This window comes from Maylandia zebra, linkage group LG1 (assembly GCF_041146795.1).
Source record: "Maylandia zebra isolate NMK-2024a linkage group LG1, Mzebra_GT3a, whole genome shotgun sequence".
In the NCBI taxonomy this organism is placed as follows: Eukaryota; Metazoa; Chordata; class Actinopteri; order Cichliformes; family Cichlidae; genus Maylandia; species Maylandia zebra.
Window position 1 is genome coordinate 44,959,566 of NC_135167.1, and position 18,193 is coordinate 44,977,758.

Below are 18,193 nucleotides of genomic sequence, written 5' to 3' on the forward strand. Positions count from 1 at the left end.
TATGCGTCAACAGAGGAGTTTCAGTGTTTAGGATGAATGATGCTAAATACAAAATTGAAAATAACTTGAAATAAATTGAAATAACTAAAATCACTCACTGATTGAAACCAACTTAAAACATGTAATTTAACTAAAATAAAAGAAGCATCTTTTTTTTAAAAGGAAATAATCAGCTATTTATCCCATACAAGTGCAAACGCCATGGCCTCGCCGTCATGGCTGCATGCTGTTGCATAAAAGCTGTGCTTTTATTTGTTTAATAAAAGGCTTCCGGTCTCGGAAGCTCGCTATGCTAGCGCTAGCGCCTCACTTGACTTTATAGGGGTGTCTTATGGCAGGGCAGCAGTCGCCAGTCCTGAGAGTAAAACAGGTCGCGGAACTCTGTGGTCACTGTATAACTACGAACTTTTTTCGCGACTCCGTTAATGTTAAACTACATTAGGTTAGTAAATATAAACGGTGCTAAATTACTTAACCGCGGAGGACTGCCGGTATTGTTCCGTTGCTACAAGTTTGCTCAGTCCAGCAGCCGTTCAGAAGCGACCACACCCTCCTTGCTTCCTGATAGTACTGTAGTGGGAGCGCGCAGCTCTACTTTCAGTCGCTGGGAATAACGGCCACTTCTTGTTGCTGCGCTGTTTGGATTCGGTGTCGTGGACCTACAAAACAAGTGATTTATATGTTCAGAGAACACTGGCTGGTATGGATATGAAAAGTGAGCGCACACAGAGGATATGCGGGGCTACACACTCTCGAGTCCCGAGTTAAGACGCGGAGGAGGACGTGGAGGGCGGACTGACGGACGATGCATATGGAGTCGAGAGGACCGGAGCAGTCGCTATCTTATAACCCAGCGCTCGGATTGAAAAAGAAGAGGTTGAAAGTGGACTGAGAGGCTTCTTCTTCCTGGACAGTGGCATTTTCGGTGAATTTTACTCGGGAGGACCCGTGAAATGATGGTGTTGGAGGATAACTCCAGTCCTTCCACTGACCAGAACAGCTTGCCGGGTGGTTCCCCGATTGTAACCAGCATGAGAACGCCACACTCGGTGGGAACAAGTCGGCCAAGATCTCGGTGCTTTTTCTGGCTATTTGCTGTGACGCGAATGGCCACAAAATGATATCCTGAAGTTAAAAAACAGAGAGAGCGAGAAAGAGAGAAAACTCAAAAGGCACCCGTTCATTGCTGAGGTGACGTCTTCTTTGAAAGAAAAAAAAAAAAGCACCAAGGAAGGAAATTTGACGTTTGCTGATCAGCAGAGATTCACTTTGGGAATGTTCTTGATGACAAGGGGCTTGTCAGTGTGTACTTTCCCGTTTAGAAGGCACCTTGGTGGCACTGCTGTTTGTGTGTTTTGTTTGTATTTTTTAATTTAGAAGCCTGTGAATTCCTTTTCTCCACAACAATCTGGGACTATACTTAGAATAGTGACTATGTTGTTCAGGGCATTTAAGTTAACATTTCCAAATAAGAGCGTATATCTTGTTACACTGATTACTTTAAAGTTGTAGGGCTTTTTCTTGGGTGTTTTGTGTAATAGATTTACTAACAAACTACGGCAGATAATGCTGAGAATATATTCACATGTACTCCTATTCTTAAGGCTTTTATACAGACACATATGCGTTAACTATTTGGGGTAAATGTAGTAATTGAGTTTTGCTCTTTCCGCATGTTTACACTGAGCGTACGTGTCTTGTGTTTTAACATGTAATTTACAATTAATAACCTAAACTCTGAAGGAACTTAAGGAAGACTGTTTGGCCAGTTCTTATTTAAAAGTTTAGTTTTATTTGAGAAGTGTCTTAAACAGTAAAATGCATTGTAGCAGCAGAAAACGAGATATCTGAACCCTTATATAAGAGCCATTTGACCCTCTCCCCCTTCCTCTGACTCCCTTCATTATTATGGCTAGTGGTGGCTCTGGCAAATCAGCAAGTGAGGGATCAACCAGCACACCCGGTGGCAGTTTGCAGCAGAGGAAGCGGCTCTCCTTCATCTGTGACACATGTAAGGGCAAGATGCAGCTCGTGGCTGACCTCCTCCTGCTGTCCAGTGAGACCAGGCCTGTCATGACATCTGAAGGTGTGGCTGTGGCTGACACCTTCGACCAGTGCCGTGACACGGTCATTGCCCGCACTAAAGAGCTCTCCATTCTCACCCATGACATCCAGAGCCAGCTCAACATGGGTCGCTTCACGGAAGTAGGGGACCGCCTCCTGGAGATGACTAACCTTGTGGTGTCTTTGACTGAGTGCTCAGCTCATGCTGCCTACCTGGCATCTGTGGAGACGCCTGGCTCTCAACAATGCCTTCCGGGTCTGGTGGATCGCTACAAGGTGACCCGCTGTCGACATGAAGTAGAACAGAGCTGCAGCGTTTTCCGAGTCACTCACCTGCAAGACCTCACCCCACAGCTCCTCCTCGAGCTCTCTCAGAACATCTCCACCAACCTCAAGACTCTAACGGACATCTCATCACTGGCCAGCGAGAGGTCCAGGGATCGCTTTGCAAAAGAGCAGTTCAAGCTGAGCGTCAAGAGCATGAGCACAAGTGGCACGGCCTTCCTGGCGTGTGTGAAGGAGGTGAAAACCCAGCCCAGTGAGCTGACCAGGAATCGATGCATCCTCTTCAGTGCTGCTCTCGTCCAGGCTGTCGGCGCCCTTGTTGGGTTTGCTACAGAGCCACAGTTCCTGGGAAGAGCTGCGAGCATCTCTGCCGAAGGAAAGGGGGTGCAAACGGCAGTGTTAGGTGGGGCCATGAGTGTGGTTTCTGCCTGTGTCCTTCTCACTCAGGGCCTCAGGGATGTTGCCCAGCATCCCGAGAGCAGCTCCAAAATGGCAGACTACCGTGAGCGTCTGCGTAACTCGGCGTGCGCCGTGTCCGATGGTTGCACTCTGCTTACTCAGGCACTCAGAGAGCGCTCCTCTCCAAGGACTCTGCCACCAGTCAACTCCCATTCTGTGAATTAGTTTAGGAAGGGGCTATGTAGGTTCAGTGTCTTGTTTCATGTACCAAAGAGACTCACTTTGGGTTAATCCCTATTCATCAGGTGTAGAGTAACATCCGAAGAACACTGTGTGGGCCTGTTCTTGTGGTTAAAATTTGTGTGTAGAATGCAGAAAAGCACTAAAACAACCACTGCAGGGTTTTTGAGGTTGCGCTGGATGTAACTTAACTTAAACCATGCTCAAAACGGACCACTTCACCCACTCTGGGTATGAACTGGGCTCAGCAGACAATGTGCTTTCACCAACAGACAGCAGCTTTCAGACCTGAAAAGTTTACCTCAGTTTTCAGTTGCAGTGAAAACACCAGCCTCGATGATGGATGTAGCCTCGCAGTATGAACCTATAGTTGGCTGACCTGCTCCATTATATGGGCTTTGTGAGATTGGAAAGAGTGAGCCGAGTGTCAAGATGCTTTTATTTTTTTTTCAGTGTGTGTGAATTTTTTTAAAGCTGCTGTGAGTGTGTGCCCTAGGGTTTACACTATCTACCAGACTTCCCCATATTATTTTCAAGTGTTTTGACCATGCATGTAATGGAGTATTTATTTCATCTATTAAAAATGTTTCTTATATGCTGTTGTGGCTAAAATGTTTTTGAAAATCCGGCTATTCACTTAATCTAAAAAACCCAAACATTTTCGGTTACTTTTTTGTGCAAGCTATCTCTGTGAGAGCTGTAGACTGCAGCTTCTCAGTCTGTACATTATGATCTCCATTAGTGATGAAACAGGAGGCAAGAGCAAGCTAGTATGTACTTTGAGACTGACATGCTGCTTACCCGAGGGTAAAGCTGACCATGGCTACACTCAAGGTAGATCGTTTTTAATCACTAAGATGAAACATTCACCCTTTGACTGCATTAATGAATGAAAGCAGGTTTAATATGTGAAAGACAGATAAACTGACTTAAGTAATTGTGTAATATTATCTGTGTGAGACTGCAAACTAACTTTAATGCTATTTCAGCATCTTTCTTAAAAAACATTAGACATATTTTCTATTGATGAACAAACATTCATGAATTCATTAGTACCTGTTCTATTTTAGGCCTTTTGGTGTCTGTAATGAACATTCATGAATGTTTCATTTAGCCTGAATTGAACAGTTTGTGTGTTTGTTGCTGCTTTTTGAAAGCATCAATGACAAATGTTCACTCACTCATCTGTCAAACTCTGCGATGCATTGGACTCATTCCAGACAGTCACCCCTAAATTATTTGACACAGTGCTTCCTTTTACAGTTTTCTCTCTTTTTTTAATTTGTTTTCAGATTCAGGTGATCCATAAGCCAGAGTATATTCACCATGTGTGCTCGGGGCTCTTTCTCTCATGGTTTCCAATCAGGCTGATCAGTTTTATCTCTGACATTTCTGCTTCTGTAATGTGGTATTTGTGGTATTCATAGAAAATATTATGAAAAGGCTTTAGTGACTAAAACTAACCCACTCAAAGAAATAAGGATATGCTCTAATACTTATGGCATCTCGATGAATTAAATATTCAAATTTCTGTACATTGATAACAAAATGACATAATAATGGTCAGTGGAAACCAAAGTCAGGGATTCAATTCAAAATTCCACTAAAAATGAAACTTTAGTTAAAAAAAATCACAAAAACGTGTTCATCTGTAATTTGATTTGTAATCATTTGTACAGCAAAGCAAAAACATGACCTGGGTAGGCATGCTGATAGCTTTTCACTTAGTAACCAGCTTAGATGCTGATATTTTGAAGCAGGGAAATGTAGGTCCTCGCACACTTATGTGAAGATAAACTGCATAATATAACACAAAACATACGTTTATTTAAAAACAGGTTAATAAATAGTTGAAACTTGGAACTACCAAAAACTTCAGTGACTTTGAGTACTCATGGTAATTAAAAAACAGTTGTAGTTTTAATGTTTTCAATTGTTTATTGGAATTTAATGGCTCCAAACCTGATTGCCTCTATCATGGCACATTTGTCTGACAGTGGCAAACTTCTAAACAGTGCTGTCAAACTTGTCAGTGGAGCTTATGCATATCTGATTTACATGTAAGCCTTCTGTATACTCTTTGTTTAACAGTGTTCACATAATAATTCAGATAAACTGTAGAACAGAAAATTGGTAGTATACAACGAGGAAGTTGATATTTCCATGTATGGCCCTGCCTGTTGGCATCTTGCACCCTGCTATAATGTGAAGGGGCACACGTTTTTTTTTTCAAATGCAAAGTTTGCACCATAATTCAATATCTTGTGGAACTACTTGTACCAACCATAACTTCAAGTGATTGTTTTCTGTATAACTGTCAGTTTGTCAAATCATTGTAGAGGATTTTTGGGTTATTACTCTTTACAACTTTGGTCTGGTTCATTTAATATTGTATTTGTTCAGGTTCTACCATTGTATACCAATCAAGTTGAGGTTGACTTTGACTGGGACATTTCAACACCTCTTCTTTTTCAGCAGTTCTGCTGTAGATTTGTTGATGTGCCTTAGAAAAGTCTGAGTAAGGGCTAGGTGGATGATAGATAACAAGAAATAAAACTTTTTGTTTTTAGTATTCCAAACAAATTAAAACTGTCTGGGGGTTTGGTTGACGTGGCATTATTAGTGGCCTCCACCTGTAAAATGTCTAATTATTGCCCCTCTAGTTCACCTTTTAATTAAATTCAGTTCAATTCAATTTTATTTATAGCACCAAATAAAAACAACAGTTGCCTCAAGGCACTTTATGTTGTAAGGTAAAGACCCTACGATAATACAGAGACAACAGAGAAAGTCCCAACAATCAGAAGACCTCTAATGAACAAGCACTTTGGCGGCAGTGGGACTTAAAAACTCAATTTTAAAAGGAAGAAACTTTCGGCAGAATTAGACTCAGGGAGGGGCGGCTATCTGCCTCAGCTGTTTTGGGTGAGGGGAGGAAGACAGGACAAAAGACACACTGGAAGTGAGCCAGAGATTAATATTAAATAATGATTAAATGCAGATTGCAACCACATAGTGAGTAAAAAAGTATGAGTGAAAAAGAAATAATTGTGAATTGTGGGAAGCCCAAATTAGCCTAGTCCTATTGCAGTATAACTAAGGATTCAATAGGGAATCAGTGAAGAAAAGTCGGTGTGGGAAAATATGCTCTCCCTGTCAGTAACCTTGCTGCAGCAATTTGGACCAACTGAAGGCTTTTGCGGGAGTTTTATAGGACATCCTGATTGGGCCTGCACAATAAATCGAAAATATATTGTCATCACGATATCAGCCTGCGCGATGGGCCCATCGCAAAAGACAGCGTAAACTGCGATAATGGAGTACCTTAAAATGTTTACACACGTGCTTTAAAGAATTTGCCAATCAAAGAAACCCCTTTACACATTAGACCAGTCGAATAGAGCCCTTCACGGCATTAACCAATCAAATGGATTAGAGGCCCGCCTCCTACGCAGGTGGGGAGCGAACAACGCTGCAGCAACGAGTCACAGTTGTAATGGCTGAGAGCGAGACGCATGACGAGAACGCTACTGACTATGAACTCGTGGCTAAAAAAAATAGCACCTCGCTTATTTGGAGGTACTTTGGATTTGGTAAAGACGACGTTCTCCAAACACAGGTGCTCTGCAACACTTGCCGAACACTCGGCAACCACCAGAGGAAACACGACTCCACCATCATCTTCAACACAACCACAGAGAACTGTTTGAAGAGTTCCAGAAAGACCGGGCTAGCTAATGTTGCTAATGTTAGACAAAGAGCGCCGCAGCAACGGCCGTCTCTGTATCAGAGTTTTTCAAGTGGAACAACTTATGAGAAAACGTCGAAGCGCTACAAAGAAATAACAGAGGCCAAAGACATGATGCCTATAACTACAGTTAGCAGAGACGGCTTCACCAGTCTGATACATAAAGTGGACCGGAGATACCGCATCCCCTCACGAAGCGACTTTTCCCATGTCGCCATTCCACAAATGTACGAACCATGCCGCTGGACCGTCAGGTTTGAACTGAGCCAAGCTGAAAGCTACACCAGCACTACAGTAAAGTTTCCTCTCCAGTTTTGACTGGCATCATAACTACTTGGTGAGAGGTAAAATGATGAACAGCTGCATTGAGATAATTTGCAGAATAATTTAAGTTATGTTTATTTAAAACTAATTATAGGGATGGTTGTTCGGCAAGCTTGAATTCTGAAAGGATGTCTTTCAGGATTCAAGCCTCAGAATTTTTTATTATGGGGCAATGTTTCAATGTTAAAGTGCAGTTTGTTGTTACACTGCTAATACAGCAGCTTTCTTTAAATAAAACTGTTGCAGTAAAACGGAAATTATGTATTCTTTTTTGTTTGTTTGTTTTGCTATTTATTTTATCGCAAGTCATATCGTTATCGCAGTATTGATCACAGTTATCGCACATCGCAGGTTTTCCTAATATCGTGCAGCCCTAATCCTGATAATAATGAATTACAGTCATCCAGCCGAGAATTAATAAAAAGACAAACTAGTTTTTCAGCGTCACTCTGAGACAGGATGTTTCTTTTTGTTTTTTACTTTTTAAAAACGTAATAATATCTTTAACACCAAAGCAGCTGAAACTGATTAACAAACCCCTTTGTTACTTAACTGGATAGATAATTATCCCAGGACTCTAACTGACTTGATGCTTGATACTGCTGCTTGATTAAAAAGTATTTCTTTATTAACTTTATCAGAATATATATTTTTTAGAGAACACCAGAGAGGCAAAAAACCTGTTAGTGGTATCCTTGGGAATCAGGACTCATGGAGTGTGGTCAGCTTCTTCAGCCAGCAAGTGTGACTCATGATGTAGCCTGGTGCTGTCCAACTCTTCAGACTGTAGAGCATCTTTGCTGTCTGTCGCTGTGACACTTACTGGGTCCTGTTCAGGGAGGTTGCTGTGGTCTGCTCTTACATCCACTGCCACTGAGCATTGTGTTGTTATTAATCTCTGTCTCTCTTCCACAGCCTGCCTTTTGTCCCGTCTTCCTTCTTTCACTCCAACTGGTTGCAGCAGATGGCCCCGCCCCTCCCTGAGCCTGGTTCTGCCGGAGGTTTCTTCCTGTTAAACAGGAGTTTTTCCTTCCCACTGTTGCCAAATTCCTTGCTCATCGGGGGTCAATGATTGTTGGTTTTTGTTTTGTATGTATTATTGTAGGGTCTACCTCACAATATAAAGCACCTTGAGGCAACTGTTGTTGTGATTTGGCGCTGTATAAAAATATTGAAATTGAATTGAATTGTTGTGGGTTTCATCCTTCCAGTATTGTGTCATCTCCAACCTTGGTGGGGTTATTCTCCCCTACCACTGAGAGTACACCTTGGATGGTTCAGTGGAGTACACCTGGTTTAATCTCCTGTTATGCCTCCTTAAGCCACTGGCCAAGGCTGTGAGTCTTTGCTTGGCAGATTCCAGGGCCTCCGATAGGGAGAGCTAACTTGCCCGCTAGTCTCCTTCTCCATGGAGTGTACTGCTACTTGGGGCTGTTCATCTTATAGCCAAGAATCTATGTGATCACTGCTGTAGTGGCGTAGATTGGGTGGTTAGTTTCGGCGTGTTCGCAGTAGGGATTGTCTGTAATGCTGATTTCAAGTTTCAAAGACGAGTAGTATTACCACTACACTATACCAGTCAAAGGTTTGGACACAGCTTCTCGTTTTTCTTTATTTTCATGACTATTTACATTGTAGATTCTCACTGAAGGCATCAACACTATGAATGAACACATATGGAAATTTGTAGGAAGCAAAAAGTGTGAAATAACTCAGAAGATAGTGTCATCTCTACAAAAATCCATAACATCCACCAGCAATCTCAGTTCAAATCTTGTGTCTACCTCCTCTCCAGAACCTTTTCTCTATTTTGAGCCCTTTTCCACGTTTCATCTTCCTGATTTATCTGATATTTCTGAGTTTATATGTAAATCAAAGCCTGCCACATGTCATCTTGACCCTATGCCTACAGGGCTTGTGAAATCCTGCCTCTCTTCCTTACTCGCACTCATCTCTGCTATCATTCACTCTTCTCTCACCACCGGTATCGTTCCCTCCTTATTCAAGACTGCTTCAGTCACTCCTATACTGAAAAAACCTTCTTTAGATCCTAACAACTTTAACAACCTCCGTCCGATTTCCAATCTACCCTTCATCTCTAAAATACTCGAAAAAATAGTTGCAGTTAATCTTCATTCACACCTGGTTAATAATAACATCTATGAGAGGTTTCAGTCTGGTTTTCGCTCATGTCACAGCACAGAAACTGCTTTACTTACAGTCACTAATGATCCTCTAATCAGAGCTGACTCTGGTCTTCTCACCATTCTCGTCCTTTTGGATCTGAGCTCAGCCTTCGACACCATTTCTCACTCTGTCCTTCTAAGCAGACTTTCCTCTCTCTGCATCTCTGACACACCCCTAGACTGGTTTCAATCATATCTCCTTGACCGCTCCCAGTTTATTCACCTGAAATCGTTCTGCTCTCGTCTATTCCCGGTCACTTCTGGTGTACCCCAAGGTTCAGTCTTAGGCCCTTTTCTCTTCAGAATATACATCCTCCCTCTAAGTACCATTTTCTGCAAATCTGATCTTCACTTTCACTGTTTTTATGATGACGCCCAGTTATATCTCTCCTGCAGACTTGATTCCTTCTCCCACCTTCTTCCCTTACAGAATCTGAATTAAAATCCTGGTTTAGCTCTAATTTTCTAAAGCTCAATGAGGATAAAACTGAAATCCTCCTTACTGGCACCAAATCCAACCTTTTGAAGGCAAACCATTTCTCACTCACCATCGATAACGCCTCAGTTTTCCCTTCTCCTCAGGTTAAGAGCCTTGGTGTCATCCTAGACCAGGGGTGGGCAATTAATTTTTACAAGGGGCCACATGAGAAACCCAAGTTGTGTCAGAGGGCCACATCAACGACATCTTGAACCCAAGTCTGCTTAACTTTCTTAAATTGTAAAATTCACTAAATTATATATTACGAATAGGTGGTACTGGTAATCAGAAGAATAAAAATAAAATAAAGTAAATATTTATATTGGGCTATGCTATGTGAAATTGTGGTGCATATTCCAAATAAAACAAAAACAACCACCGAATCAATGTCATTTTATTTTAACATGTTTAACTCAACAAACAAGATGTTTATAGAAATGCAACAATGCAATGACTTGTGTCATGTTTTCCTCCTTTTCAGTGAGAATAATCCAGCCTGTTCTGGGTTTGAACAAGGGCATTGAAATCTGGCTGAATGTCTGAGGTGGCTATGCGAAGAACTGCTGAGAGGTGGTCCTCAGTGACAGAGGACCCGTGTTTGGATTTGTTGAACTTCATCACCGAGAATGTCTGTTCACATACAGAGGTCGATCCAAAGAGGACTAGAATTCTCTGAGCATGACTCCTCAGGTGTGGAAAGTTCTCTTCTTTGAGGGAGGAATGAAAGTCCAGCAGTGAGACTGACCTGAAGTGCTCTGCCAGAAGTGTGTCAGACTGCAGGCCAATGAGTTCCATCTGAACATCACTTGAAGCATTATCCACACTGCAGGTGAAGGGAGAAGAAACCATGTCCATTTCATTTTCAAGAGCTTTGAAATCTTGAATTCACCTTGAAAACTCTGCATGCAGTGCTTCTAACATGGCTGAGTACTTGTGGAGGTGATTGGCATTTGGAAGAGCCTCCTTTAGTGTTGGCAAGTGGGTCAGAAAGTTGTCCTTCACTTGGCTTGAGATAAGCTGCAACTTCCTCATGAAAGCCTTTACTGCACTGTACATCTCGTGCACAAAAAGTCCCCTGCACTGCAGTTTGACATTTAGTTGGTTCATTAGTGCAGTCACATCCACAGCAAACCCGAGGTCTGCCACACAATCTTCATCTGAAAGCTCTGGGATGGCATGTCCTTTCTTCACACAGAAATCCTGAATCTGGTAGTAGCTGATGTCCCCATGTTCCATCTCATTTTCCTCCAAAAGAGCAATAAATTGTCTGTGATTTAATGCTCTGATGAAGTTAACTGTTTTAGTTACAACATCAACAACGTGGTCTATCTTTAACACTATCTCACACTTCCTGATGTATAATACAATGCAAAAATGTCAATTTCTGCACAGGATTAATTTCTGTCACTTTATCCTGCATTCTCTTTAAAAGTCCTACCGGTACATTTTTCCCAGTCAGATTTGGACAACCATCTGTTGTTACACCTGCCAGATTGTCCCATTTCAGCCCTAATTTGTCCAAACATGCATTTACCTCTGTGAACAAGTCATTGCCGTTTAAGTTTATTACACTGATACATATATACCAACAAGACAGTGTCCATCACTGTGACAACAGCGTTTGTTTTCATTCAAAGGCTTTATGGTTTTTCCTATAATACCTGGTGGGCCGGTCTCTAGTCAAAATGCCCGGGCTGATTTTTTGTCCCAGTCCAGCCCTGGTCTCACCCGTTCTGCGTATTTCCATATACGCAACATTAAAAGATTACGTTCTTCTCTTTCCACCCAGTCTACGTCCATTCTTGTACATAGTCTTGTTACCTCCCGTATTGACTACTGCAATTCTCTTCTGCATGGTCTCCCCCAAAAATCCCTCCATAAGCTTCAACTGGTTCAGAACTCTGCTGCTCGCATTATCACCAGAACCCCTCCTACCAGCACATCACCTGTTCTTCGGGAACGTCACTGGCTCCCAGTGACGTTCCCGATAATATACAAACTTCTTCTGCTCACCTTCAAGGCCCTTCATAACCTCGCTCCTCCTTACCTTTCTGACCTGTTAAGCACTACCTTTTCTGCCCACTCACTTCGATCTTCTTCTTCTATCCAGCTTTCTGTGCCTTCCTTCTGCCTCACCGCCATGGGAAGCAGAGCTTTTAGCCTTTTAGCTAACCCAGGGTGTCTACCTCCAGATACAAGAAACACTGGTTCTCTCCCCCAGTTTAAATCTCAACTCAAAACCCATCTGTTCAAATCTGGATATTCACTGCGAACCCACTGTTTGTTAATTTTATCTTGTGCTTTTGTTTTATTGTGCTTCATTGTGTCATTGTTCTATTGTGTGTTTTATCCTATTGTACAGTGTCCTTGGGTGTCTTGAAAGGTGCTTTATAAATAAAATTTAGGATTTTTTATTTTTGATTCTTCAGCCTTTGCTTTTAATACTGTTGTCCACTCTGTTGTTATTTTCTCGATGAGAGAGGTAGCCACCTAAAATGGTTTTCCTACAATCTTGAAGGAGTTCCCAGAGGTTCTGAGCACTTGTTGGCCTTTTTTCCCTTCACTCTGCGACCCGTCTCATCTCAAATCATCTTGATTGGGTTTAGCTCAGGTGACTGTAGAGACCAGGTCATCTGGTCAGCACTCCATCACTCTCCCTCTTGGTCAAATAGCCCTTACACAGCCTGGAGGTGTGTTTGGGGTCATTGTCCTGTTGAAAAATAAATGGTTGTCCAATTAAACGCAAAGCGGATGGGATGTCACTGTAGCCATGCTGGTTCAGTTTGCCTTCTATTTTGAATAAATCCCCAACATTGTCACTGGCAAAGCACCCCCCCCCCCCATAACTCCTCCTCCATGGGAACCATCCATGTAGAGACCATCCATTCACCTTTTCTGCATCGCACAAAGAGACAGAGGGTGGATTTAAAGATCTCAAATTTGGACTTATTAGACCAAAGCACAGATTTCCACTGGTATAATATCCATTCCTTGTGTTTCTTGGCCCAAACAAATTTCTTAGAATTCATATAATGGCATAAAGAATCAGCTAACAGTTGTCAGATAGGGCTGTCAGCTATGTACAAACCTGACTTCTGCAGAACCCAACTGATGGTTCCAGCCCCATTAACAGAGCAAGATATTCCACAAATGAAGTCTGACAAGGCACACCAAGTGAAAACCATTTCATGTGACTGCATTATGAGGTTTATTGAGAGTAGGCCAAGGGTTTGCAGTGCTGTCAACAAAGCAAAGGGTGGCTACTTTGGGGAATCTATTTAGAGTTATTTATCAAATCTTTCTTTGCTAGATAATTCCATATACCCTGCTTCATATATTTGATGTCTTCAGTATGTATCTACAATGTATCTGTGAAGGTTCTCAGTCATCCAGGTCATCGTAGTCAAAGGAGCTTGCAAAGAAAAGCGTCTGGACTTCTTTAAGTTGCTTGAAGACGTTTCACCTCTCATCCGAGAAGCTTCTTCAGTTCTAAGGTCAAATGGTGGAGAGTCCCAGATATAAACCTAGTGGGAGTAGGACAATGAGCTCACCCGAAACTCTGGCTGATTGGGACCCACACCCAGTTTCACACCTTGGCTCAGGCGATTAGGGGATCATCAGGGGTCCTTTTGTCCCTCTGTGGGGGGAAACTCCCACTAGGTTTATATCTGGGACTCTCCACCATTTGACCTTAGAACTGAAGAAGCTTCTCGGATGAGAGGTGAAACGTCTTCAAGCAACTTAAAGAAGTCCAGACGCTTTTCTTTGCAAGCTCCTTTGACTATCTACAATGTAGAAAGTAGGGAAAATAAAATAAAAACATTAAACAAGAAGGCGTGTCTAAACTTTAGATTTTTTTTACCCTTAATAATCTTCATTTAGAAACTGCATTTTGCGTTTACTTGTGTCATCTTTGTCTAATATCTAAATCTGCTTTAAAAACAATCTGAAACATGAAGTATATCAAACAGAGGAAAGAAATACTATATCAGGAAGGGGGCAAAGATTTTTTCACACCACTGTAGCTGTAATTGTTTCTTAATTTTTCTGTGATTAAGTTAATTTTTTTCAAACAATCACATGGCCTACAATTACAAACCAATATCCATTTAAATCTGAAACTGACTGCATGAATTCATTTAGTCACGTTTAAATTAACAGTAGGACTACTTAACAAAAAAATTGTTTTACTTGCAAATGTAGCACTTTAGCCTTTTACATGGGTAGTAGTAGATTGAAAGGCTTTCTCTTAGCCCAGCATTTTGCAGCTATCTTGAGAACTCTAGGTGAAACTAAAACTGCTGGTCCACAACAGGAAACCTATAGCCTGTGCTATCAGGAGCGACTTCCTTCACACAACAAAACGCTGTAGTCATAATTTCGAGCAAGGTTTCGCCCATTTCCTGCTGCAGGAGGGAAACGCTTGCCTATCCTTTTCCCCAAGGGAGCGCCCATCCCTTTAGTGCTAAAGACACCCTTTTCTGAAGAAGAAAAACCTGCTGCAGTGTTCGGAGAGAATTCTGATATGCAGACATGGTTTGATTAGCAGCTAAACACAAGTTTAGTTTGTTGGTTGGAGCCGTTTGTCACTTGGATAGATTCGTTTTTTGTTCATTAAATTCATATGCTTTTTGACACTGCAGTGCTTTCTGTGTTCCAGACAGGCTGGAGCCTTACTACCAGGTGTATTGTAATCTGAGAAAAGCAAGCTGATCCTGGGTGCATTATTTATGAGTCTGCTTTGAAACAGGGTTAGTGAACACTCTGCTTCTCATCTGTTACCATACTTATACGTTTAAATACAAGGCAATTCAGTATTTTCAGAAGATTGATCTTCTTGAATTTTAGCAGCAAGTGACCTCTGACATTAAGGAGGAAAACATCTCAAGTCCACACAAGTGAACTGGCAGAACACTGGATCTCCTTTTTCCTTTTCTTTGGTCATAAGCAGACTGTACAGAAATTCTCTGATGGACAACTAACCGACAGATTTCTCAGTCAGTTTTCTATCATCACTAACCTGTTGCAGCTTTTCTGTTTTTTCATGATTTCCTAAACCATTAAAAAGCTTTTCACATAATACACAACACATGTGTCATGTTCAATTTCGCCCCCCCCCCCCCTTTTTTTTTTTGTTAGTTAGCCTTTTGCTTCTGTTTTGTTGACTCCTGCTTTTGACATCTAACAAACCTGTAATTTTGAGTTCATGTCTGTCTGCTGAGTGCTGCATACTGGGTCTATTGTTATATGTGAAATATATGGTAAGTGGATGGATTCTTATTTAGTGCTTTTCTACTCTAGCTGAGCACTCAGAGCGCTTTGTACAATTTGCCTGATTCACCCATTCAATTTTTTCTATGTTTATTTTCCACATAAGTACTTTCTAACATTCATACATATTTGCACCACAATGGATGCATTGACAGAAACGTGGGGGTAGTATGTTGCCTAAGGTATGCAGATTGGAGCCAAGGATTGAACCATCAACCTTCTGAGTCACCCCTGCTTGTCAGAGCTGACTGGCAGGGGTAAAAAGACAGACAGAAAAATGAAAGGGGGAGAAAGTAGGAGAAATATAATAAGAGGAAATAGTACAAGAAGAGTGTTAAAGACCTGAAGCCACACATCCCCAAAACAACTGAAATGGAGAGAAATTTGCCTCAGAAATCTTATGAATGCATACAAAATGATACAAAAGCGTAAACTAAAATTTACAATTGTGTACAATGATTTGTGAGTAACTTTTGAGGTCTCATGTGTGCTCCAATCCACACAACAATGCAAAGCAATTTGACCACATGCAAAAGTATTTTACAAATGCATACACCAAAGCCTGAATAAACAATGATTACTTACGCACAATTTATTAAGCTGAGCTTCACAAATTGAATAATGTTCTCTTTCAAAAACCTTTCTGTTTATTACAAATGTCTAAACCGACACTTAACATCCATCGCACAGATCACATCCAATGCCAGCGTTAGGTTTTCAGACAAATTTCACACTGCCCGCTTTGCAAAAATGTACTTTGCATTCAGGTCCCTGTTTAAAACTATCACTGGGCTTCCTCTGGTTATTTAAAAAATAAAAACTTGTCACCCCAGGTATTGTGCCTGTTAGGTTTAATATACTGTATTTTTCAATAAACTGTTAAAGAGTTCAGGATAAGCCATCAAGCTAATATTAGTGTTAGCCTGCTATTATGAGAGAATAGTAAGATAGTGTCAGTTTGTCATTCCACATTACCTGGATCATATCCATCTTCAAAATATACCGAGTGTCACATAGGTGCTATGTGGCTGGCAGGATGATGACCCAAATGCAGAACAAAAAAACAAAAAACCCAAACAACAAAATCCACAACAAAGAAAAAAAAAACAGTTCTGGAGGGCCCCCACGTGGACAGCGGTGGTGGCAACAGTTCTGTTGGCCGACCTTGTGATAAGTGGCGGCGCAAGAAGTTATGGAGGTTGACCAAGACAGTGAAGATCCTCAGCCAGTAAATCAGGAGGTCAACAGCAGAGGTGAAGAAGGAACCTTCAGGACCTAGACAAGGGCGAAGACAGAGGTGGAGAACTTCAGGTGGCTTGGATGGTGGTTGGCGCTAGCGTAGCTGTAGTCTGATTGATGGCCAGCATCGGTGGGGCTTAGTAGATGCAGGACGTGCAGGCCACGTCTGACTTGGCAAGCCATGCAGGCTCTGGACATGCAGACCTCTGGTGGAGTTATCTGGAGCTGCACAGGGCACACAGCTTTCTCAAGATGCATTGGCTGGGGCTGCACAGCATTGCCTGCTCTGGACGTTTATCAGGCAGCAATGTGGAGTTCATGGCTGGCAAAATAAACTTGCCTGAACTCCCAGCTGGCAATGGAGGAGGCTCGGTTGGCACGCCTGGGCACGCAGTGGAGACAGGTGGCTAAACTCACAAGCAGGGGAGGCTAACCAGTCCCTACGAGGTGCAGGTTCAGAAATAAAACAAACATCTCTAACAGGCTGAGATACAGGGAGTGCAGAATTATTAGGCAAATGAGTATTTTGTCCACACCATCCTCTTCATGCATGTTGTCTTACTCCAAGCTGTATAGGCTCGAAAGCCTACTACCAATTAAGCATATTAGGTGATGTGCATCTCTGTAATGAGAAGGGGTGTGGTCTAATGACACCAACACCCTATATCAGGTGTGCATAATTATTAGGCAACGTCCTTTCCTTTGGCAAAATGGGTCAAAAGAAGGACTTGACAGGCTCAGAAAAGTCAAAAATAGTGAGATATCTTGCAGAGGGATGCAGCAGTCTCAAAATTGCAAAGCTTCTGAAGCGTGATCATCAAACAATCAAGCTTTTCATTCAAAATAGTCAACAGGGTCGCAAGAAGCGTGTGGAAAAACCAAGGCGCAAAATAACTGCCCATGAACTGAGAAAAGTCAAGCGTGCAGCTGCCAAGATGCCACTTGCCACCAGTTTGGCCATATTTCAGAGCTGCAACATCACTGGAGTGCCCAAAAGCACAAGGTGTGCAATACTCAGAGACATGGCCAAGGTAAGAAAGGCTGAAAGACGACCACCACTGAACAAGACACACAAGCTGAAACGTCAAGACTGGGCCAAGAAATATCTCAAGACTGGTTTTTCTAAGGTTTTATGGACTGATGAAATGAGAGTGAGTCTTGATGGGCCAGATGGATGGGCCCGTGGCTGGATTGGTAAAGGGCAGAGAGCTCCAGTCCCACTCAGACGCCAGCAAGGTGGAGGTGGAGTACTGGTTTGGGCTGGTATCATCAAAGATGAGCTTGTGGGACCTTTTCGGGTTGAGGATGGAGTCAAGCTCAACTCCCAGTCCTACTGCCAGTTTCTGGAAGACACCTTCTTCAAGCAGTGGTACAGGAAGAAGTCTGCATCCTTCAAGAAAAACATGATTTTCATGCAGGACAATGCTCCATCACACGCGTCCAAGTACTCCACAGCGTGGCTGGCAAGAAAGGGTATAAAAGAAGAAAAACTAATGACATGGCCTCCTTGTTCACCTGATCTGAACCCCATTGAGAACCTGTGGTCCATCATCAAATGTGAGATTTACAAGGAGGGAAAACAGTACACCTCTCTGAACAGTGTCTGGGAGGCTGTGGTTGCTGCTGCACGCAATGTTGATGGTGAACAGATCAAAACACTGACAGAATCCATGGATGGCAGGCTTTTGAGTGTCCTTGCAAAGAAAGGTGGCTATATTGGTCGCTGATTTGTTTTTGTTTTGTTTTTGAATGTCAGAAATGTATATTTGTGAATGTGGAGATGTTATATTGGTTTCACTGGTAAAAATAAATCATTGAAATGGGTATATATTTGTTTTTTGTTAAGTTGCCTAATAATTATGCACAGTAATAGTCACCTGCACACACAGATATCCCCCTAAAATAGCTAAAACTAAAAACAAACTAAAAACTACTTCCACAAACATTCAGCTTTGATAT

General features: G+C 42.0%; 1 protein-coding gene and 1 pseudogene across 1 annotated transcript; one reads left to right on the top strand and one right to left on the bottom strand.

The window, feature by feature from the left end:
* The first annotated feature begins 264 nt into the window (after positions 1-264).
* On the top strand, positions 265-3,583 carry tlnrd1 (talin rod domain containing 1). Its single transcript, XM_004568703.2, has one exon. It carries the CDS (start codon positions 1,909-1,911, stop codon positions 2,971-2,973), a length of 1,065 nt encoding a protein of 354 aa, XP_004568760.1. The 5' UTR covers positions 265-1,908; the 3' UTR covers positions 2,974-3,583.
* A 6,631-nt stretch (positions 3,584-10,214) lies between these two features.
* On the bottom strand, positions 10,215-11,866 carry LOC143419881 (general transcription factor II-I repeat domain-containing protein 2A-like; annotated as a pseudogene).
* Between the last annotated feature and the right edge of the window lie 6,327 nt (positions 11,867-18,193).

Coding starts and splice junctions, on each gene's coding strand:
- tlnrd1 (XM_004568703.2), top strand. CDS start 1,909: ATGGCTAGTGGTGGCTCTGGCAAATCAGCAAGTGAGGGATCAACCAGC.